The 24,777-nt window shown below is 44.9% G+C and overlaps 1 protein-coding gene across 1 annotated transcript; it reads right to left on the bottom strand.

The window, feature by feature from the left end:
* Window positions 1-9,890: 9,890 nt before the first annotated feature.
* On the bottom strand, window positions 9,891-23,859 carry LOC116946975 (uncharacterized). The gene is made up of 5 exons (XM_032962281.2): window positions 23,674-23,859; window positions 16,496-16,700; window positions 15,795-16,011; window positions 13,581-13,836; window positions 9,891-12,529 (listed from the first exon to the last, which is right to left on the bottom strand). The coding sequence occupies exons 1-5, from the start codon at window positions 23,819-23,821 to the stop codon at window positions 12,057-12,059; spliced, it is 1,299 nt and encodes a 432-aa protein (XP_032818172.2). The 5' UTR covers window positions 23,822-23,859; the 3' UTR covers window positions 9,891-12,056.
* Between the last annotated feature and the right edge of the window lie 918 nt (window positions 23,860-24,777).

Below are 24,777 nucleotides of genomic sequence, written 5' to 3'. Positions count from 1 at the left end.
CTTCTTTGTTCTTTCGGTAAAGTCACGTAGAAGGGAAATAATAAAATAATGTTATGCTTTATTTTTATTATTTCCCTTCTACGTGACTTTACCGAAAGAACCAAGAAGATTAATCCCTGCAGTCACAAAAGCTTTAAATCGAAAAATCATAGGAAGTGTGATTCAAATCCAACAATAAACGATATACATAACATGTACGACCAAACCCCGCAGCCATAGCTGGCTGCATGAGTCACTCCATAACAGCAGGAGCATCAGTAGCAGTATCAAAATTTCGCAATACACCTTTAAAGATCAGCACACCACAATCAAAACTCAAGATCATACTTTGCAGCGGTCATCCGAAATGATACATTTGATTTCAGGCCATTCTGAATAGCAGTGGCAGCTAGGTGTGTACAACTCCTCTCGAGCAATTTTGAGTGAAGATCTCACAGATAGTGATCCAAGTTGCAGTTTATTGGCGATAGCATTCCAGACCCAATAGAAAGGCCCATCCTCCAGTATTTGTACGGCAATAAGGAATGTGAAGCTGGTAAATGAGCGAAGACCTTAGGTCACATTTGTGCTTCGAAACAGTGAGGAGATCCAGCAGGTAGTTGGGTTAGTCCACTGCGCTATGAATCCGGCGACCAGAATGTAATATCATAACGGGTTTCGAGCCAACTTGTGGGTCGACTCAGCCTTAAATAAGACCCTTGCAATGAGGAAAAGACAAAGGCGGGCGGACGTAATCCTCGTTTATTTTATTTGCCAACCTTCCTAGTCGCCTGCTAACAACACTGGCCCAACATTCTGATAAATACCATGCTGGGGTGGTGGGGGTGGGATCTTGAGCCTTTGTATGTGCGTGCCACGCAAACATCCTTTGTAAAATTTGATTTAAGCACGCAGAGAATTTGAAATTTAGTTGAGCGTTTGCTTAACAAGCCCCACTCTGATGACGAACCCATGAAAGTCGAAACTTGCTTAAACGAATGCTGATTGATGTTGGTCTGGGAAGTCAAATAAGCTGATGGATTTAAACATACCCCCCCACCCTTCCTTAACCCATACTTACCCTCCTCTCTCGCGGTCATCTCATTCCTCATCCGTTGGACGCCCCCTGACATCTAAATAATTGTTTTAGTTTATACCATTTTTATTTTCATTATGTTAAGCGCCTTGTTCAAAGGCGCTCAATAATACCAACTATAATCACCTATACATGTCCTTAACGCTGGTGACGTCACTTCCCATCGACCAGCCCCCCTCATTAATATTCATTAGAAGGTGCCGTCCTCAAAATAGACAACCCCCACCCCTCATTAATAATCATAAGCAGTTGACGTCACTCCACATGGGGGGGGCCGAGGCGCCTCCTCCTCTCTTCTCGGCGTCAACTCACAACCCTCATTACAAAGGCAGAACCCTCACGTCACGCGATCTCCGTGACGCTGTTGAGACATCAGAGTAAAAAGGACGTCGTGATGAACAAGGGATGATAACATTAACATGAAATAAGTCTGTGTCACCGCGCCCTTACAAATTGCACACGAATTGATGCAGTGAATATCACGTCGCGGTCTGCTTTTCGCTTGCAAGTTTCAGATTTACCGCAATACACCCGTCCTGGGACGGGCAAAAAGGCTAGTGATAATATAAGATACATCACCTCCCGGTACGGTGTGGAGCGGCTACTTTGAAGGGGATCTGTGTTGCGGATGAACGTAGTGGCCTGTCGGGCCGGGAGGCCTCGAGGGGGATATCTTAAAAAAAAAAGATTCTCATTCATGGAAAGTGACGCGTGCATCGCGAGCGTGAGAACGCGGCGCCGATTGACGGCTCGATTCACCGTGACTCCGCCATGAATAATGTCGTTGTCATCGTCATCACGATCCATGCGGGAAGATAGTCCCGTAGGTGTCCACTGGTCCACATTACTCGTCGTTAGTTTTCACTTTCCCCCTCTTGTCTCGGAGTGCCCAATATGCTCAGGTACTGCGCGATGTCTTTCTGGCACCAATCTCTGACGACGTCATCAAGCCATTCTCTGTTTGGTCTTCCTCTTTTTCCGGTTTCTTCAATTTTTCTGAACAACGCACTTTTTAAATGTTCCTCTTGTCCGTTCTACATATGTGTCCAACTGCATGGCGTATGTACGTATGTATGTTGAGCTTCTTTCGTACCCGACGTAGAGCCAACCTTGCTAATCTGAGGAGCGGGGGAAGGACAAGGAAATACATACTAACAAAGGAGCACCCTCCACCGTTTTGATGCCACAACGGTGTTGTTAATTCTAAGGCAAATGTGCCAGCAACATTTGACAGTGTTACTTTTACTCCAAATAAATTGACTTAGTCACAGATTTGTTTTTATTGCTAAATGATTTGCCTGTAACTCAATTGCTGCCTAAAGGGTGACCATTCACGTCCCAATTAAAAAAAAAATGTTCATCGGGAAATATGTTAAACATTTTATTCTCAGCATGCCCACAGCGCAAAGCGCAGTCAGTCTCCAACTCGTATTATCCACTATCTCTCTGCGAAGAAGGGCCATTGCCCGAAACGTCGCCTATCATTGCTGCTGCCAACGAACGCAGCGTCTCCAAAATAATGCGTTCGTGTGATCCCGCCGACTCACCACGTCTCTCCAGGAAGAGGTGCACACGGATAAGAGAACTCTCCATTCAACATGTTTTGCAACTCTCCAGGCCAGGTCACTGACCCCTTCCCCCTTTAATACATTGACCCCGATCGTTACCCCTACCGTGGTAGGGCAGCGAGTTCTGACGCCCTCCGTCGATCCCTGGTATGCTTATAACGTCAAGCTTGTTACAAATTATCTTGGCTTTTTTTTCTCTCTCTCTCTCTCTTTCTCTCCTTTTTGAAATCCACATTGTATTCTGGGTTCTTTAACGCCAATTGTAAAATATACAGGGTGATTAAAAAAAAAGTGTTGATACTTCTGAGAATGCGCAACAAATGAATATACGGTGGGTTTATTTTTCTGGAAGATTTTGCTGGTTTTTACTGAATGTTTCTGTTGCGTGTCGTCCTTTAAAGATGTACTGCGTTCGTGTTTTTGTTTGTTGTGGTTGCTCCCGAGTCAAGAGCCACATGGCTCACAGGGCTATACCTAATAAATAAACTTGAAATCTGAAGAAATGTGCTGCCTCCTGGCTCTGGAGACCACCTGCAGAAGATTCCAAGCCACGTGTTGACAACGATGGCGAACAAGTGGAGACTATTTGACATTTTGAAGCTATTAATATACATTTGTTGTCAAGTTACAGTGCATTAGTATCCGTTCTTTTTCCATTAAAAACGATAGTCCCATATAAATGTTAACATTCTTTAGCAACACCCTGTATTATGTACAAGAGAACGTACACAGGACGCGGAGCTTAGCAGGGAGCGGGGCGTGTCGCTCGAAAGGGAAGAATGAGCGGTGGCCGAGACTAACAACGGAGTGACAGCCAAAGGAGGAAAAACGTGCCCCAGTGCACCTCCACCGTAGAGATGGAGCGAGGAAATGATGGATCGCAGACGCTTGACGGATTTCCACGTCACAATTTCCACGAGAGATGGCGGCTAATGTCCAGTGACGACAGAGCACTCACCATCGCGGTGGGTTTGCCCACCATACATCTCGCCACTCGCGGTGGCTAAGAGATGTTAACTACCTCGCCGGGTATGCACGACGTCGCGGGTTCGACCCCGACCCTGACGCCTGCCGCTGTATATTTGGAGTTTGCGCGTCTCTCTGCTCGTGGTCGCGTGGATTTTTGTCCGGGTCCTCCCGTTTTCCCCTCCACGTTTATAAAACACGCGTTTAGAGCATTTTTGGCTGCGAGACATTTCCACACGATACGCCACTTAGTTGAGCCATCATTTGTGTACTAGTCGCTTCATATAAAAAAGAGCTATACAGCTCAGTGGGCCTTACCTGGTAAAATATAAAGTTTAGATTAGTTGAACTCTGGCAGCCTGTGTTCAGTTCCCAGTCAGAGCTGATAACCGTGACCACTGTTAAGTTGTTGTCTTTCAAACTCCCCCCCGCACCTCTGATTAGCAACGATTGGCTACCTACGGCGCTTAAGGGGCCGTCCATAAATGACGTCACGCGCCTGGGGGGGGGGGGGTCAGACATTTGTGACGATGTGTGACGAGGGGGGGGGGGGGTTGGAGAAATATGACGTCACATCAAAATGTGCAACTTTAGGTAAATATAGACAACACGTTCTACTTAATTAAATAGACTTTTGAATAAATATTTTTTCCTACAACATCAGAGTGCAGCGCCACATTAAATACGCACTACAATGACAATAGTTTAAAGCGATTTGAAGCATCTTCTTTCGGTAAAGTCACGTAGAAGGGAAATAATAAAATAATACAAATTGAACATAATAAAACATCCTGCTAATCTCTTAGTACCTTTCAGTGTAATGTTTAATATAATTTATTTGGTAATATGTAGTATCGTAATTGTATAGTGAATATACAGCAGTGTGGTATACAGTAGGGTTGGTAAAATAATACAGTGTAATATTACAAGTCTAATATTATTATAATCTAAGGTATAGGGTAGTGTAGAATAACGCAGTGTACAATTCAATGTTGGAGTCTGTCTATGGCAGTTTATAATAAGAAGATTAGTTGGAGGCATATTATAATAATTTTTGCGACATAGAAGTATAATGACTTATTGTTAGTAGTACAGCTTAGTGGAGAATATATTGAGTACATTGATCATATTGATATAGTTTATATTTAGTTCTTTCACATCGGTTTACTGTATGATATTTGGGTAGTTGCAGTTCTTTAGCGTCAATATACTAAATGCCTCTGTTGATATGTAAACTCTGACCTTAACTACTTCCGTGACCAATTGCATGCTAATTCATCACATTAACATCATGCTAATCTCCCAGTTACATGCTAATTTCTGACTTTAGCATCCTGCAAATCTATCACATTAACACAGCTACTTCAAAGCTAAATGCTTCTGTTGATATGTAAACTCCTTTGTCAAGGCTCCACCAACCCAGCTTAAAAGACGCTGCCAAGCTTAGCAGTGTTCATTGGAGCGGTGTCTTTCCGACAGCTCCGTTTCTTCACCTGAGGACGGCTGCTTGTGTTGTGGCCGAAACGTCGTGAGAATTATATTTTATTTTTATTATTTTATTATTTCCCTTCTACGTGACTTTACCGAAAGAACCAAGATGATGAATCCCTGCAGTCACGAAAGCTTAAAAATCGAGATTTGAAGCATGTTTTATTTTCAAAATGGAAATATGGTTTTGGGGGGGGGGGGGGACAGAGCTTTGTGACGTCATATTTGAGGGGGGGGGGTCTGACTTTTTGTGACGCCGTGTGACGGGAGTGGGGTAAAAATTGTCCAAAATCGCGTGACGTCATTTATCGACGGCCCGTAATAACGTCAACATCGACACATACAGACTGGTCCTGGCTCAACTCGTCTTAACAAACCCTCACTGACCAGCATGGCCAAACATTTCCTGTGATGGACACGGCATGGGGAGGGCCCTTATCCGGCAGAGGGATTGTCAAAGTGCTGTAAACAGCAAGGTTTACATTTTTTTTACTTTTTATACACGGGTTAATAAAGCAGTGTGCAATTTACGAATGAACAACACCATGCTATGGTGGGTTATGGAAATTACTGTGATATGTTACGCGTCCAGCAGCCGAGCATAGAAAATGGATGACCTATTTGAATCATCCAACATTACAGATGGAAGTAAAAAGCGAAGTCTGCAGACCACAATCTACGACATTCGAAATAATATTTTGTCACTCTTGGGTCAGCTTAACCCAAGTTTCCACGATTAATGCCACGGAATATTGGAATATTGCCTCGGCATCTTGGATGCGGGACGTTGCCGTGGGTAAGGGGACTTGAATTTCAAAGGTCGCCCGGTTCGCTCTCACGGCACGGCAAGTTTCTTAACTTGTCACAGTCAGTCGATCGGAAGGTCACGTGTGGTGGGTTAAAGCGTGGGTAATCCCACCTCTTCCAAGGCCAGCGTGTAAGAGTAGGCCAAAATAGCTTGAGAGGGAGCTCTTTATAACGCCTCCGATAGGCACGGTCGGCTACGTACAGTGCGAAAGAAGTTCAACATACATACGTAGAGGCCCATTTGCCTGTCGTGATGTAAGCAATACATTCTTAAACAAATATCACGCCACCGATGTGTTGCTCAAGAAGGTCCTCTCACTTGGCAATGGAGTCTCTTTCCAACATCCACTTTCAACATGTGTCACACGTGTGTGTAACTGCAAAACATACAAACGCCTTGCCAAACCCGTTCCACGTCGCGACTGTGCATTGCACAGATCAGCGATAGCCTTTGTAAACATTAGAAAATTTCTGCGATATATTGAACATTCAAGTAACGTGAAAATTCATCGTTATAATAGTTGGGTCTCAATATTGTAAGGCAGCTGTGATTGCACGCTTTACCTGTGCAACGATCGATGCGTAAGTTTATTAACCGAGTAAAGCCCACTGAGCTATATGGCTTTTTTTCAGAAGGCCACTTACATCTTTCTTGAGCAATTTTTACGTATTATTACGGTATTATAAAGCCTCATAATCATTGAAACGAAACTAAAAATGTTGTAATTTACAAGTTAAGGCCCACTGAGCTATATAGCTCTGCCTCAGAAGCTACCTGGCCACAAATTAGTAGCTCACCGAATTGGCTTATGGTGTGTTAATTTGTAACAGCCACATAATCTAAACGCATGCTTATGAATGTGGAGGGGAAAAATCCCACGCGACCACGGAGAAACGCCAGCATAAACCCAGATTCTACTCGATGTGATAACCACGAGATGTCCTCTCGAGCATTGGGAAAGGTCAGGATGTTGCAGGGGGGAAAAGCTTCAACGTTTTCAATGCGAAACATTAACAACCACGGGCCACCAACCCTCGATCGCGCCGTGCTCTTTGGAAACTCGCATGCTGCGCTCTTCTTGTGAAGGCAAATCACGGAGCCACTCCCGATCGCGCTTTGCCGACGGCGAACATTTAAACCTTATGGCGGGACCCCGGGGTCCCGACTAAACGCAAGTCAAAATCGTGATGAGTCAATTTATTTTTTGGCGACTCCGTCCCACCCGGCGCACATAAAGGTCGCGACCCACCCGGCGCGGATCGTTCTGTTGTCACGTCGTGTCTCGTCCAAGCGCAACGGCGGCGAGGACGAATGCGCAACAAGAAGAAACACAACTTTGAAACTTTGATTAGCCCATCGTGTAGAGCTCGTCGAGAGGAACCGATTGCCGTGTCGTTCGCCTTTAACAGTCATAAAATGACGTAGCAACGCAGTTCATGCGAGAGCCAGGGGCTTATGAGACCCCGGGGTCCCGCCATAAGGTTCAATTGTTGCATTTTTTCGATTTAAAGCTTTCGTGACTGCAAGGATTCATCTTCTTTGGTTCTTTCGGTAAAGTCACGCAGAATGAGAATAAAATAATAAAATAACACAATAAAATTCTCACGACGTTTCGGCCACAACGACGACAAGCGGCCGTCTTCAGGTGAAAGGTACAGACCTGTCGGGACGACAGAGCTTCATTGAAGACAGAGCTTCATTGAAGCTTCATTGAAGCTCTGTCGTCCCGACAGGTCTGTACCTTTCACCTGAAGACGGCCGCTAGCGTTGTGGCCGAAACGTCGTGAGAATTGTGTTATTTTATGATTTTATTCTCATTCTGCGTGACTTTACCGAAAGAACCAAAGAAGATGTTGCATTTTTTGTATTCCTCCAGACAGCTCGCTTGCGCCCAGCTCCAGCCTCTTGAACGTGTGAATGTGAACCCCGCAGCCTCACTCGCCGCGACAACAGCGTGCGCCTTGCGACACCTATAGGACTCCCAACGTGAACAAGCATGGTTCGAAAAAAAATCTAATACGGTTACTTTATTTATATTCTCCACGAAATGATAGTTTTTGTGTCGAACTCGGGAGCCCGGATGATGTAAAGAGATGGCCCTTGCCTGTAACATCACCAGTTCACTAGTAGATTAAAGCTAGCCCGACTGCTGACGGGATATTATGCCGAAACCGGCTCAGTTTTGCTCGACTTGAAGAATTGATGCTGAAATTACGCACTCTCACAAGGACGTGCGGCTGATGGTTTTGTGAGAAAAAAATTGTACGTTTTTTTGTGTGTGTTGAGAGACCTGCGGAGATATTGCTGCTGCATTGTTATTAAAGGTAGCGTCCGATTTTTTAGGGTATTTGATATCACCAATGCATGCTCTGAAACATGCGACCGCACGAGTTGCAACATTTAGATTTGTGCCAACCACACTAGTTTGTAGAAGAGATACTATAAAAAAAGGCTCTTGGAAGCTATTTAATTGATAATTTTAATCTATAACTTCGATGCGCATTGGTATTGGAAAGCGGCGTTGTATTTTAGGGATTGGTTTGTGGATTTTGTAGTGTTTGCGAACGGACAAAAAAGTGTTTTCGGACAGATATTTCCTCGGCACAACAGTGTCGCGTTTCCCTGAGCCATAGGCGGACCTTTGACTTATATATATATGGGGTGGGGTAAGGGTTCGCCTTGTCCCGCACATTGGGAAATCGCAGGGTGCATATCATTCATTTATAATCTTAATTGTAAACTACTGAAAATTAATGAAGTTGTGCAGTTTGGTGGGGGGCATTGCCACTCCCGTGCCTTCCAACAACTCCGTCCGGGCAATGTATAGCCCCCCAAGTGTGAACTCCAGCCGCCGTCAGGCAACGCGTTTCTGTATTCAACTCGAGCTGGGCCGCGAATTCAGGATTTTTTGCTTTTATTTTCAATTTATTGTTAATTTTATTTTAATATTTTTATTGTGGGTTTTTTTTGCTTTTCTTATTTACAATTTTTTAATTATTTTCACACGCTTTTATTTAACTGTTGTTGTTGTATCCTCAAATCTTGTAATTCAATTCTAACCCACTTCCCAATGTGGTATCCACTACAAACTTGGTATACTTATGTCATATTGATGACAATACTATATTCTATCATGAAAAATAAAAAAAACATATTTTTAAACCATCTTTTTTATGTTATGTTTCGGCTTGGGTCCAATTGTCCACGCTCAACTGACGTTGGCTGTAAATCACCACGGTCCACTTACGTTATGGCTAGACTCGGGGCCACTTCCTCGAGTCGTGGAGTTCTGCCATTACCAGTCCGGTACATTTCATTAAAGCGTGTTTTTTCAAAAAGTATGTTTAAATATCACTTATTATTTTAGTTTTCTATCTACGTGACTTCACCAAAAGAAGGAAGAATATGCAGCCTCAAATGTCCCAGGCATGAATTCCATACAATCAGAATTTGAGCACAGACACACATGTTTTGAAATGTTTGTTGGCAGCGGGAAGGGTGTGTTGAATGTAACATTTTATTTATTTATTGACAGCGATGCAGTCTTTGCCGTGATTCTATTTGTAAGACATTTTTATTTGTATTTTTGGGAAATCCATGTACGTACTATATGGTAACTTCAGTGACTTGGCAAATCATGAAAATGGAATTTTGTTTGAGCCAACGCATGTCGCCCTCCAAACTCAACTTCTGGGAAGAATTAAGCAAACTATAGCCGGCTCGATTTTGACTATCCCATGGAAAATAACTGATCAGGTTTCTTGAAAAAAAAAATCTGCATGCTGGTGGCTCACAAGGACCGGTGGTTCAAAGAGCTCTGCAACAGCATCTTAGGTGTGTGGCTTACGAACGGGCCTTTCGGAAGAGTATTGAACACGGGCATATGGAAACTGCTGGGGTTTGTGTACATAAGCACCGTCAACCATAGCGAATCAGTATGTAGTGCTCAAAGCAGCGCGAACATACGACACCAACGCGAAGGAAATTATGCTTTCATTTTATTGGAGTGCAATTTTTTTCCCCTTTCCTTTTTTCAATGCAATTGAGCGGTCACAATGCAATGGAATGAAACAATAAACGATGAACGAGTAATCATCTTACTGCAGTGCTGCGATTCACAAAGTGCATGTTATGATGATGGCGAGCACCACTCTTTAAATCGCGGACAGTTTCTCAACACCAACAACGTACTGCCTTGCCAGGTGTGTTTCGTGGCCTTACGAACGTAACACCGCAGTAGAACACAAGAGGAACGGAGCACACGGATTTGTGGCCAAATGTTTTTTTTTCAATGAACGACCCGCAATGGAAGACGTTATACTACACGAGGAACGGATCTTAAAATGGAGAAAAGAAAACAAGGCATTTTGTTCATGCGAGTCCTCCGAAAGAACAAAAACACCACCAAAACACATGGTCATGCCGACCTGACATGGAGTGTTTGAGGTATGGACATACTATGATAAAATAGGTTTCAAAATAATTGACAAATTAGGCTGGTGTTCAAAGCCCTGAGGTTCTAACTGTCAAATATTTTAACGATGCCCTCCAGTTAATGAACATTATTGCAAAAACAGAGTCCAGTATTGATTCACCTCTTACATTAACAATGCAGATTATTTCACCGGATGGAAAGATGTCACCGATATTGTTCTTAAAGGACACGTTTTATTTTAACACAGGTGATGTTGTTGAATGGCTTGATGCAAGTGTGTAAAATGCAATAGGTACGGTAGTGGCAATGTTAACGTGGTATTCAAGATTTTTTACATGCTTTTAGCTAATTGAGCACTTTATGATGCACAATTTAAGCAATGTTAATTCATACTTAAGTGGTCATTCATGGGCATTCACAGCAATTATTAAAGCGGTTTATGAACCGTGCGTGTGTTCCATACAATTATTGGTTGTTCCGAGACAAACCAAAACTGTGAATTGAGTGAGAATATCAGCTTGGCATCTTAACACATGGCTGAGTGTAAGCGCATTCAAAATATATCTTTAAAAAATTTAGTCCACACATTCAATTCAAATCAGGGACAGTGGCTGTTTGTGGACTTTTACATTATAAAATCTCAACGTAATAAGATTATTACACTCTTGTGACATGGTGTCTATTGGTTACGTCTGTTTCATGTTTTTTAAAGTTCCACATTAACATGTATGATGGGAAGAACATGTTCACTTTTGCAGAAATGTGCACCAAGTCACGCAAAAAAACATTTGCAAAAAATGACATCACTTGCTTTTGCTTTCCAGTGTCGCTAATTTTCAAGGTACTATAATAAAAAGAGATTTGTGCAATTTAACAAGGATTAGATATGTATACAACTCACAATATAAACTTCTCCTATTGCACTAATTCAGTAGCCAATTTTAATCCACAGTGTCATCTCAAAGTGGAACTTGCGTTTAAATCAGAAGAAACTCAGCAGAAAAGATATTCTTGTATTTAGATGCTGTCAAAATAAAAACTGTACCATGTATACGTATCGCTATTCCGTTAACAAATGATATGTTTAGAAACATTTCATACACATGTCCAAACGTGTACGTGCAAAGACAGACTGGCTGATTGTCAGACTTGTTGCAGTCACAACTATGAAATCTACTGAAAACAATATTATTTCAGGAGGCATATTGGTTGATAATGCCCCTGAACAAATTTATTGCAAAACTTGGAAGTACGACAATGCAATGCTGCATTGGTTCAAATAACAGTCTGTCGCTTTAGGCATTGACAACCAGCAGCTTGCATTTTGTGGCTATCACCTCTACGATTGTAAGTCCAACTCCGGACAACCCGATCCAGTTGGAAAGTTTTAGCGCTGGCCAACAACAATGAGTTAAGTCAGCAGTGAACATGAGTCACAGGGGATGGAAGGAGACTGGGCTACGGGGGGATCCGATCTGAGGGCTGAGATTGCTTTTTAAATAATGCCTCGGGTACGTTCACGAACGTGCGGCGGTGGGGGGGGGGGTGGGGACATCATGCGACTGTGTTGCCGGAAGTCCTTTGCAAGTAACATATAAATTTGTGTGAATTCCACACCTCCCCCACCCCTATACACCCCCCCCCCGCCTCCTCCACCCCCATCTCAAAACAATTACAAATGATACAAATCGTCGTTATTTTTCCCCCGCCGACACCTCAACTGTGGTTGACCTTCTTGAAGCGGATGACCCGCGACGGGGTCGCGATGCGGCTCCTTTGCCAGTCGACCTGCCGCAGCGTCTTCCTGAGCGCCCCTCCGCCCGACGTCCCGCCGCCGGCCTCCCCCGGAGCCCCGACGGCCGCGGCCCCCCCAGCGGCAGCCGCCCCCGACACTTCGGCACCTCGCCCGCCGGCCGCCGCCACCGTCTGGCGGAGCGTGAGGAGCGCGCCGGCAACCAGCCCCACGATGAGCACGAGCGTGTACGCCGTGACGGGGGAACCGGCGCCACCGGCGCCGCCGGCGCTGCCGGCGCCGCCACAGCCGCTGGCTGCCCTCGACGCCGACGCCCACGAGCCGGGGAGAGACGCCAGCTCGGAAGCGGCCCTCGACGAGCCGGGGTTGAGGTCCAGTGCCTGGCGGAAGTGGACGCTCGCGCCCGTCACGTCACCCACCGCCTTGAGCATTTCGCCTGCGAGGAAAGGACGGGGGGGGGGGGGGGGGGGAGGTGAAGGGAGGGAGGGAGGGAGGTCAAATCCGCGAGTAAATTTGGTATTCGCGCCATTCTCGTGGAGCAAGGCTGTAGCGGAGGCGCTACGTGTCACGAAAGGTTTTGGTCCGAGTGGTGATAAGCAGCCCGCTTATGCTAAATTGTACTTTATCTCATGTAAAATGTGAAAAAACAAGCAGTTTACACATTTTATGATTCAACCTGACTGACTCAAGTGGTCGGCTGTCAATTGTTTTACCCTTTTACTACACACTGACTTTCAAAAGCTAATCGGACTGTATCTCACATTTTTGAAAAAGATAAAAGGTTTACACAATTTTTCTTTTGCCACTTCGTTGGCAAGTTTGGCAAAGTTAAGCATATTTTCCGAACCTTTCTCGTTTCATTGTTCTGGTAAAGGTGCTAGTTTAGCGCCCTCTGGCTGTAAACCACTGGTATATCACCAATGAGAAAAAAAATCACACCGCTATTGGTACCAAGCACACAAGGTATAAGGACATTCAATATATTTTTATTTTACCAGGTGAGGACCACTGAGCTATATAGTTATGTTTCAGAAGCGACCTGACCACAAATGGTAGCTCAACGAAGTAGCTTATCACGTGGAAATTTATAGCAGCCAAATACTCTAAAAACATGTTTCTAAATGTGTAGGAAAAAACCAGAGGGCCCGGATTGAAATCCCAAGCGACCACGGGTAGAGAGACATGGAAACTCAAAATATACAGCAGGTGTCAGGGTCGCGATCGAACCCACAAGCTCTTGTATATCAGGCAAGGGGGTTATAACATCTCACCACCACGGCACCCCTATCCCCACACAACACAGCGAGTCCATGCAAGAGGGCTAGGGCTATCATGCTAGGGTTAGGCCAGCTCATAGAGTGTCACATGCTGCAGCCATACGCTCCCAAGGGGTTAGAGTTAGGCGTTAAGGCGAGGGTTTGAGTCATGGCGAGTGGTTACGGTGAGCGTTTAGGAACGGGGAAAGAGCAAGGGCTACTCCGACTCACCGAGCGTCAGGTGCTGGAGCCACGCGCTTTGGTCGGGCGGATGTAGGTGCAGCGCCCGGCGCGCCAGCTCGATGCCGTCCGCGCTGAACTGGTGGCTGAAGAGGAGGCGCGCCAGGTCGAGCAGCACGTCCGGCCGCTCTCCCGCCAGCGCCAGCGCCTTGCGGAAGCACTCGATGGCGTGGTATGCATTCCCCTTGAGGCGCCAGTAGTTGCCGATTTGCCGGAAGAGTGAGGCCATCGTGCACGGCGATTGCTTCTGAAAGTGAGCAGGTGGCAGAACGTGTGCAGCAGCCAGGGAAACGTTAAGCTTCCTGGATTTGCTGGGAGACACATGGGTATATGCTACTGCATATGCCCATGTATTCGCAGTTGTGTTCCCCACAACATAGCCCCCCCTGTTATGCATGGTGATAGCAATCAATTTTGCCATAGGATACCATCAGACTTAATTTTACGTGTTTACTTAAGATAAACTTCAATTGTGTGAAACACATGGATATATCTGATGGTTTGTGTGGTTGTGCTTGACATATATAAAAAAACATATAACGCAATCGGGAATAATAAGTGTGTGCATAAGATACGTTCCGATGTATATTCGAAATGCAATTACTGTATTAGATGGAAGTCAACGCATATTTATAAATACACTTTTTGAATGCCTCTTAAATGCAGTTGATAAACCAAGCCGTTAAAATGCAAAATAACAGCAACACAAATAAAATTGATGACGAGTAAATGTGGTTTGATTAGAGGGGATGTTGGGGAAATAAACAATGCCTTACTCTAGCATGGTAGTGGAAAATAACTCAGAGGATTGCACCGATGGCAGAATTTCTGCAAAACCCACCGCAAGCCATTGCCTACGACCTGTGAAGTGGACGTAGCGTTCGCCGCTTGTTGCAGAGTTTCGGAGTTTTAACTCGGCCAGCCGCCCTGGTTATCACCGGCGGGTGCATCAACCGGAAAACTCGGCACCGTCTTCCTTGACAGTGGCGTCGTGGTCAAAATGTTTCCAATTCGGATATTTACCCGCACCTATCACTCGACTGGGATTAGACACGCAGCAACGTCACCCCCCTCCTGTGAAACTACCGCAGACTGTCCGTAAAATACAGCGTTGTCCTTCGCGACAGCCTTGTGCTATAAAAATGATGACGCCATTACCAAATGTACCAAATAATGTTTACTGTTATAATTAACCCCGCATGTGCCCAGTGTGAGCAGATCTCGTGGAAGCCTGTTAAAGTTAAAACGTTTACTTTGTAAAAAAAACAGGCGTGAACTCACGAGAGCAGGATAAAGGTGTACCCCGATACACGCCAATTTGATTTACGACGATTGGTTATTACGTTTAGCTTCCCCATGCGATTATGGGTTGTCCCATGTATCGTTTGGAACGATGCTTGACATTCACTCCATGTGCTGGAGCTCCTACAGATGCTGAATTGAGAAGTTCACTCGGTCCTTCGATTATATCGTTTTACCAGCTGCTGCTGTTCAAGGCTAAGGTCTTCAATATGGACTGGACCATGTTGTTTTTCATCATTTGGGATGAAACCGGAGTGCCCAGAGAAAGCTCATCACCGTACATATGGGGCAGCGTCCTCTAAAGGTCCGAGAAACAGACCGGTTCACAAAAACCTACTTGCTGCACTACTGTATCCTAACCACCACCTCATAATCAAGTGGTTTTGGAAGTTAATGCCTATAGACGAATAAGCCTTGCCTTAAAACACTCCATCACAGGGTGCCTGCTTTTGTTTAACAAAGTCCAATATCCCCCGTATAGCCTTCAAAGACTGTTTGGGCAAGTACTGTTAGCGAGCACCTATGAAGGCCGAAATGGCACATGAGCAGATGGGTGGCCAGCACCACACCCGACTGACTGCCTTCGTCTCCCCAGTGGAAATGTTTTTACACATTGCACCAGGTACACTTTTGAGGCTAGGCCAACCTAGGGGAGACAGTTAATTAAACGCTACACTACCGCTGCCCACACAAATTCGCACTGTACATAGAGAATCGTGATAAATCGGAGGTGCGGAAGAAAGACCAACTAAAGCACAAAAAGCAGTTCTAAAGAAATTAGTTTTCAATCTAGATTAAAAAGCAAGTAGCTCCAGTGCCTTCCTAATATCGGAAGGAAGAGCGCTCCACACGGCCGCACAAGCACATCTGAACAGGGGCATCACAGGCAGGGAGCGGCCTCACCTCGCGGCCGTGCTGTGCGACGGCCTGCCGCAGGTCCCTCTCGAGCGCCACCTCGTCCACGTGGCCGCCGTCCTCCGAGCCCGTGAACAGCAGCGCCGCCTCGGGCTCGGGTAGGAAGGCGAGGAGGTGGCGGCGCGAGACGCCCTCCAGGTGGTCAAGCTGCGTCAGGTTGACGGGCGTGCCGCACGTCAGCAGCCCCTCGTCCGAGTCGCGCCGCCTAGCGCGCAGAACAAGCACGGCCGCTCGAACTTTTCTCTCGCTTTCTTTCTTTCTTTGCCCATGCCGCGCAAACAGAGCCGCACCAGGCGGCAAAATGTAGTAATCGTGCAACAACTCACTGCACGATTTGAAAGCGAGTGGCGGTTCTGAGCCACAATTTGGCAGTGTGATTCCAAGTCAAATTCACCCTCTTTTTGAACTGTCACCACTAAATTTGCACCGTTTCCTCGTTTTCATCTGCATCATTTGCAATCGTATTCACTATCAGTCTACACGTAACGCTGGCATATCATTTCGCATAAAGCGCGACTGATAAGTTCTCGCACCTCCGATTAGCGCGGTTGGCTACATATGGTGCGAAAGAAGTTCAACATACGTTGCTATAAAGTATTTTAAATGGACGGAACCAACGGACGGGTGCCCCCTCTCTAATGGCAAGGTTACCCTCCCCCCCCCCCCCGACCGCGAGGGCCTCCACCGACCTCTGCTGCTCGCCGTGACTCGTGCTCGCTCTCCTCTGCCGAGCGCAAGCGCTGTAAGGCTGCTGTTCTCGCGCACCCCCCGTCTTCGTCCGCCCGCTCATCATCATCATCATGATGGGGTCACCGCCCGGGCCCTCCCAATCTGTCTCGTCGTCGTCCAGGAGTGTATATTGCTGGTCGCCTCCATCTTTGGGCCTCACCAAACCTGGGGGAGATCGCATCATCATTATTTATTTACTATTATACCACACCTTCAATGCAGTATATCTCCAGGCTCGATAAAAAATTAGGCATTTGATATAAATCACTCGGGAAGAAAGTCATTGCAACGTACAATTCAGTATAGATAATACAAACAAGAATGAACATTGAAAAGCTAAACTGTGCTTGAGGCAACTCCCCCTTTTCTCACTTTGAGTTATTCATAGGCGATCTGAACAAAAATAACACGTCTTTAATTTAGTCTTAAATTCATGAATTGTGGGGGCATTAACTATATAAGCTTTTTTAAAGGTTGGTGAGACAATCCTCCTCGTTAGGTTGGGCTTGCACTTCAATAGCAACCCCAGAGCCAAGCAGGGGTTCACTTAAACCCCTCCCTGACAGCACAAAAAAAAGAGTCGAGCCTCTGCTTTTGTAGCACAGTCCCTATGATCACTGTTACATTGCATGTATGGCTTTGTTTTTGGTGATTTCGAAAAGTTTTTTGGTTTGGTCATGTTTTTGTTTATTGTAGTATGGAGTTAGACTGATGGCCTTAATCTTAGTTGTCTTGTGGTTGTTGTTGTTGTTGACTTGCATCCCACTGGGATTTTTGCACACAGCGTTGGTGTACGGTGCTATTTCAGGAATATTTTGATGTTTTTTTCCTGGATTTTCTGTTTACACAGTCACACATAGTCACTTTAAGATGTGTTTCTTGTTCGTGTTTTGTTTTTTGTTTGTTGCAGTTGCACCCGATTCAAGAGCCGAATGGCTCACAGGGCTACACCAAATAAATGGAACTAAAATGGAACCAGGAATAAGATTAACGCTAATATGAGTGATGCACAGCGAGGGTGGATGAAGAATGGCAACCAACGAGCTGTGAAAACCGAGAGACAGTGAGAGTAGTGAACTATTTGTCTTTTGTCAACGTGACACTTTTTTGCCGATTGGCCGTGTCGGGTGGTGGAGGGTTACGACACATTTATAAATAACACGATCTAACCCAAAAGCCTTTATTATGAAAAGAATCTTGCAAAATTGGAAATATTCGTTTTTCCCAAACGAGAGAGAGAGAGGTGGACAGAGGCACTTTGTGGCGTCCCCATGGTGGTGGTGGTGGCGGCGGGGGACAGAGAAAGGGGAAGACGGGGTATAAGGAGAGATGCGCTGGGTACAAAAGGTCAAGAAATTGGGACAGAAGCCGAAGCCAAGGCCGGGGATAAAGGTGGCGTTGGGCTGATAGCGTGGTACAGGCACGAGACACTTCCCTTCCAAGCAGGGGAGGGGAAACCAGGAGCGTGGGTGGCAGAAGACGCACGGGGAGTTGTGTAGCGAAACGAGGAAGATAGTCTGGAATTACGGAAACAAGAGGGAAGACCGTTACAACGACCTCCCCATATCGTCTCAACAGTTATTGGGGGAAGTGCCGTTAGGAACAATCGCCATTAGCCACTAATTGTCAGTGACGTCACCACGGCGCTTTGTGCCAGGCTATTTGCACTTTAAGGCCACGTGAAGACCGAGGTGCCATGGGTTGACTGACTGAGATGACTGGCAGATGTACCACCTGTGCCCCCTAATGTGCCAACTAGGGGGCCATTACCAACACACAAACATACTTATAGGACAGACTTGCTACAAGGGAGTCGTTATGAAAATGTATTGCGTCATCATCTACAAGTAATTTACAAATAAGCAATGATCGCCGATGAGCCTCCGAAGTGGTAATTTCACACTTTTAAAATTGCAAAGAAAAAAGTTTTCAATTATGGGTGCCACAAAAATTGGGGGTGGTGGGGGGAGGGGCAATATTTTTAAACTTTTTTTTTACATATCCCAACAAATGTTTGCATCTGAAGATTGACCAAAATGGGAAAACATTTTGGACCCTGCATATATTAGGGTGCATACAACTATTCTGATAGGAACAGGCATGAAATTTGTCCGGTGTCACTTACAAGTGTAGAGTTTGCTAAACTGTTGATTTTCTTTAAAATATTAGTCGAGACAATAGTCGAAAAGACTCAAAGGCTAATGGGCTCAAATGCTTTTAGTTTTTCTTGTATGTGGACAGATGAACCTTTGCCTACTTATTATTTTAGACACGGGCTCAGTTTCCCTGACTTAAAAATAAACTAACATTTGGCTATCACTGGTCTATGGGAATTCTGGATAAATGTTTTCCAGCAACGTTTGCAACACTCTCCGATTAAATTACCAAAACCTAAAACAAGGCCAGATTTTGCTTGTAGACATACTGGTGCAATGGGATGAAGGCCCAACTCTTCTTTCTTCATGGCGATACAAGACCCATATCTGTTAAATATCTTACTTTAAAGTTGTTGTTTTTATATCATGACTAACTGCACTCAATAATTTGGCAAAATGTACAGTCCACAGCATGGAAACATTTACATATTTGCTTTAGAACAGTGTTTGTGTTTACTTTGTTGTCCTTCCCCCACACTTCCGATTAACGCAATTGGCTACATATTGTACGAAGAGGTTCCACATACACATATATACAGCGCATAGTTATTCCCCTTTCATCAGAAATGTGTCCCTTTAAAATGTTGATAAGTAATTTATTTTCCATTCCATTTCTAAAGCATGAAAGTACAATTTTACAGGTTTACGGAACCACCATGTGACTGTCAATACTGAAAGACTTGGAACGATCATTAAGACACCGTTAGATGTTGTGCACACGGAAGTATAATATGTTCAATGCAGCAGCCCGGGGCCATCAGGTTTCTATTGTGGAGAGATGGATTTTGTCCAGGCATGTTCCGATATCATTTTTTTGGGCACACCCATCAAAAACGACGACAGAAGACATGAAATTTACTGCACCGACAACAACGACTTCCGAAGTCTTGGATTTGTTTTCTCCTCCATCCCACTCCCATTTTTTTCCCTTCGACCCTATGGAAATGAATAGCACAAGCATGAACGCGTGGTTTATATGTTCTTCTTCTTGAAATGACATGTAAAAACTAAAGTTCGTCAAGGAGCCATTCCTAACTACACATTTCAGGTAAGAAAGTAATGAAAACTCTCGTAATTTGTAGTAATATAATGCAAGTACATTATGTAAGTGTTTAGCATGTGCATCTGTGACTAATGCTTTCAGACAAGCACATTTCATGCATAAAGCAACTTATCAAAATTAAGCCTCTCGCATTGACAGTATTCTTTTCATACAATACGCGGTGTAATGTTTAATTATATTTAAGCAATACGGCACTGTCTACTGTGTACAGCATAAACAAAAATATAATTTATAAAACGCATTAAAAACAACATGATCTGCAATTGGAAAGTTAGTGTAGGCGTTAAATTAATTATAAAAAAAACATGGTAATGAAACATTTCCTTAAACTACAATGAGTGAGAAACACTACGACTGGCACAATAAAGTATGCAATACGTTTGCTTTGTGCCATTTACAACATTTATGCCATTTATAGAGGCTCGCATTTAATACGCCAATGTACATCATCAACAAACGTGAAGGCAGATGGTGTCAACAGGGCACACACTCGCGTGCCAGTTTGCAACCGGAATAGTAACTAATATGAACAGCTGTGCTCACTTTCCTTTTGGTCAGTCTCCAGTAACAAACACGAAAATATATATTCGTGGTTCTTTCGGTAAAGTCACGTAGAAGGGAAACAATAAAAAAAACAAGAAAATGTTATTGTTGTGGTTTTCACACCTGATGATGATTGCTTGTGTTGCCGTCGAAACGTCGTGAGAATTTTATTGTTTTATATTTTTATTATTTTATTGTTTCCCTTCTACGTGACTTTACCGAAAGAACCAAGAATATGAATCCCTGCAGTCACGAAAGCTTTAAATCAAAATTTAAACACGAAAATATTGACTCCTTTCCCTCTACTGCAGTAGCGGTGCTGTTTTAACGACTTTACATCCATATTTCTGGAATCTAAATCCCACTTATATTTCTCATTTTCGCCGTCTTCAACGACTGCCGAGACAATGCTGGGCGAAGGCCTCCCTTCCTAGGCTGTGAAACGTTAGGCGCAATAATACATATACCAATTTTATTCATAATCAAGTGACAGTGCATCAGAACTGCTATGATCAATCCATACTCTTTGGTTCTTTCGAAAGAACCAAAGAGTATGGATTCCTGCAGTCACGAAACCTTCAAATCAAGATTGATCAATCCACTGCTGGATGCAGGCCTCCCTCCAAGCTTGTGCAACCCCCATGGTTCCACAACAAAACAATATTTATCTCCTGCACATTAAGTTGTTTTTGAAACAACAACAACAACAACAACAACATTTCATTGCTCCATCTCTGGCATGTTCCCTCATTTGGCTATCACCTCTGTGGTGAGTCTCTACCATGGCCATCATTGTTTCTAGCCATGACCCGTGTCCTGCTCAAGTCCATTTTAATTTCCTTAATTCAATATTACGTCTCTAACTTGTGTTTGCTCTCCAATCCATGGTATTCCTCTTCCTGCCTCTGTATTTTCCAGCATGCAACCTATGTGGCTTCTTTGCATACTTTCCAGCTTGTGCTCTTTACCTGGTCAAAGGTAACTGTGTCAGCTGTATATGCGATCGCCAGTACACAGTTGGCTTTAAAAAACACAAATGTGAGCCCAATAAGACAGACATCTCGTTATCAAGGGACACCCTGCAGTGCAAAGTACAACAGGCGTTATCTCAATTCAGAATAATGAGCAATACAACTGTAATAGATAGAAGAGAAAAAACAGCGTTTTCAGGTAAATAGAGAAATTCCCGATAAGGAATTGTATTGAGAATTAGTCCTAGGTTAATAACATATCAATATTTCAGAACTAGATGAAGAGTTTAACTTTTCAACTTTGTTATCTGTAATATTTGTTTCTATAAAATGGAACTGACCTGATTTTGAATGTTAGATAAAACAAACATTAAAATAAAACAAATTTATTGCAACTGTCATAAAAAAAATACACACACCATTAACAGTTTTACAGCAACCCTAGGGGGTAATCTTGCATCAATTTTACAGCAGTCGTTCAAATGTGTTTTTTTATCCACGAGCTTTATAAAGTCAAGTCAGGTTAAACAGCTGGCCCTTTGCCACGCAACACACCACATTACGGCACAGTATTGACAATTTGGGCGTTTAACGTGAACTCTGAACCGCCGTAAACACAAACACACGGTGACACCAAATGACCTGCGGACTCGCTCCAGTAATGACTCTTCAGAGGGTGGCCTCGAAAGGTTTTGGAGCAATATAAACGCGGTAAAAAAAACATCACACCACGCTAAAAGCCGAGGCGATTTAAAAAGTCACAAATGTACACAAGTAATCGGTAGACTTTCAGTACAGTACCCAATGAAAAGTTAATTAGTCCCAATAATGGTGATTGTATATTGTCTTTACAAGTTGAGAAGGAAACTATGGGCTGACCATGCTTTACGGGTAAAATAATTCCAAGTCTTTGCTGTAACTTTTTGAGCACATTTTTTTACTTTCCTAGTATACGCATAGGCACACCTATATTTGACAAAATTTAATAAATATAGTGCGTCTAAACCATCATGAGCCTTTACATTATTCTGCCACAATCATCTATACAAATGAGATACCAATATCTCAAGCAATATGCGCATTCGATTTGGGGGTTAAAACATTGAACACGTGTCGGTATATTGCAATGTCTATGAAATAAACACATAGGTGTATACGTGTGTGTGTGTGATCATGATTTTTTTACAACAAAAAAACAAACGTTGAAGATGTAATCAGAAGGAGAATGTGATGGGTGCGGCATATTTTCAGGATGAAGGAGTTTGCAGGTGACCGAGGGACAGGTAGTCAGTGGTGTGGTGACCAGAATAAGATACCAAGAGGCACACCTACAGATGGTTCTGGCTGGTGATGTGTGTGTGAGCAGGTTCCTTTGAGTTCGGGTATGGATTTTCCAAAAACTGCAGTTCTAAGAGGAAATGGCTACGCCGGGTTGCATCCGTGGCTTTGGTTATGGCAGGGGCGTACAACTGGATCAACTAGAATGTTTCGGGGCCCCTCAGGCAAGTGAGGCATTCGCTTAACGCTAAGTGCTACCCTGTGTAAAGAATGGGGAGGAAAGGGGGCCTTTCTCGCTACTCAGTGAGGCATGCAGGCAAGTCGGGGACAACGAGACGGAGATACGGAGACACAGAGGGACATACAGAGGAGGTAGACACACAGTGAAACAGAGAAACAGAGACACAGAGCCACGTAGGGAGACGCGAAGACAAAGACACCGAGACAACCAGAAATGGCCTAAAATACTGCAGGCAGATTTATAAAGAGAAACGCAGACAGACAGTCGCAGAGGAAGGACCTCAAAATACATCAAAGACACAGGCAGAGGCAGAAAGCACGCACACAGAGGAGACACAAAGAAACAAGACACACAGAGACAGAGAGACAAAACGCGTACGGTACTTACATACAGACACGAGGAAAGCATCTAAACCGCAGGCGGGCAGAGACACACGGGAGGAGGAGGCGACACAAGGGAGAACGCAGAAGCCAAGGCGCACGTTAAAATCTCTGCGAGATAAGCACGCAGACCGAGAGAACCCCGTCCCCTCCATTACAGAAGCGGCCAGAGGTCGACAGCCAAGGAGACTCCGAGATACGTACAGTAGGTGCGCCAATAACCAAATAGTGCAACAACAATAATAATAAACAGCAAACCACTCCAACTCGTATCATCACCAACGACCGTCAAGGGGGGAATACGCAACGACAATGCACGACGTCAAAAACGCCAAACAAAAACTAAAAATAAAAACACCTCTTATCTCGCGGCCTACTTTATAGGCGTGATCCTCGGTCTCGCCTAGCGAGCCCTACGGCTGGTGTGGGGGGTAGCCTCGCCCAGACAAACAAGGCTCGACACCCCCCCCCCCCCCCCGAGAATAACATCGAAAACAAAAACAAACCTTCGGGCTCGTAGAGCTTCCAGTGTGTCGAGGCGATGCCGCTGGACGTGAGGATGCTTGATGAGACCACGTACATGGCGAGCACCGTGAGGCACGGCAGGTCCGAGTAGGCGCCCATCGCTGTCCCCCTGTAAGCCGCCAACTGCATTCCCCACTACAGATAAGCAGCTCGCCCGCGGCGGCGACGGCGCCGCCTTCCGATTGGCCCGGCGCTTCAGTGGCGCCAGCGACTGTGGCCAATCGCCGTCGCCGCCGCCGCCGACGCGATCCCTGTGTTGGGGAGACAGCCCCGGGAGGTGTCCACTTGGTGCACACTGCCTGAGAAAATGTGTCCACTGGGTACACTGCCTGAGAAAATGTGTCCACTGGGCACACTGCCTGAGGAAATGTGTCCACTTGGTGCACACTGCCTGAGAAAATGTGTCCACTGGGTCCACACTGCCTGAGAAAATGTGTCCACTGGGCACACTGCCTGAGAAAATGTGTCCACTGGGTACACTGCCTGAGAAAATGTGTCCACTGGGCACACTGCCTGAGGAAATGTGTCCACTGGGCACATTGCCTGAGAAAATGTGTCCACTGGGCACACTGCCTGAGGAAATGTGTCCACTGGGCACATTGCCTGAGAAAATGTGTCCACTTGGTGCACACTGCCTGAGAAAATGTGTCCACTTGGTGCACACTGCCTGAGAAAATGTGTCCACTGGGTCCACACTGCCTGAGAAAATGTGTCCACTGGGTACACTGCCTGAGAAAATGTGTCCACTTGGTACACTGCCTGAGAAAATGTGTCCACTGGGCACACTGCCTAAGAAAATGTGTCCACTTGGTACACTGCCTGAGAAAATGTGTCCACTGGGCACATTGCCTGAGAAAATGTGTCCACTGGGCACACTGCCTGAGAAAATGTGTCCACTTGGTGCACACTGCCTGAGAAAATGTGTCCACTGGGTACACTACAAGAGAAAATGTGTTCACTTGGTGCACACTGCCTGAGAAAATGTGTCCACTGGGCACACTGCCTGAGAAAATGTGTCCACTGGGCACACTGCCTGAGAAAATGTGTCCACTTGGTGCACACTGCCTGAGAAAATGTGTCCACTG

This window comes from Petromyzon marinus, chromosome 28 (assembly GCF_048934315.1).
Source record: "Petromyzon marinus isolate PM22_M1 ecotype Great Lakes invasive population chromosome 28, UKy_Petmar_22M1.pri1.0, whole genome shotgun sequence".
Taxonomy (NCBI): domain Eukaryota; kingdom Metazoa; phylum Chordata; class Hyperoartia; order Petromyzontiformes; family Petromyzontidae; genus Petromyzon; species Petromyzon marinus.
Note: the sequence above shows the minus strand (reverse complement) of the source record. Positions and strands in the feature narration are given on the sequence as shown.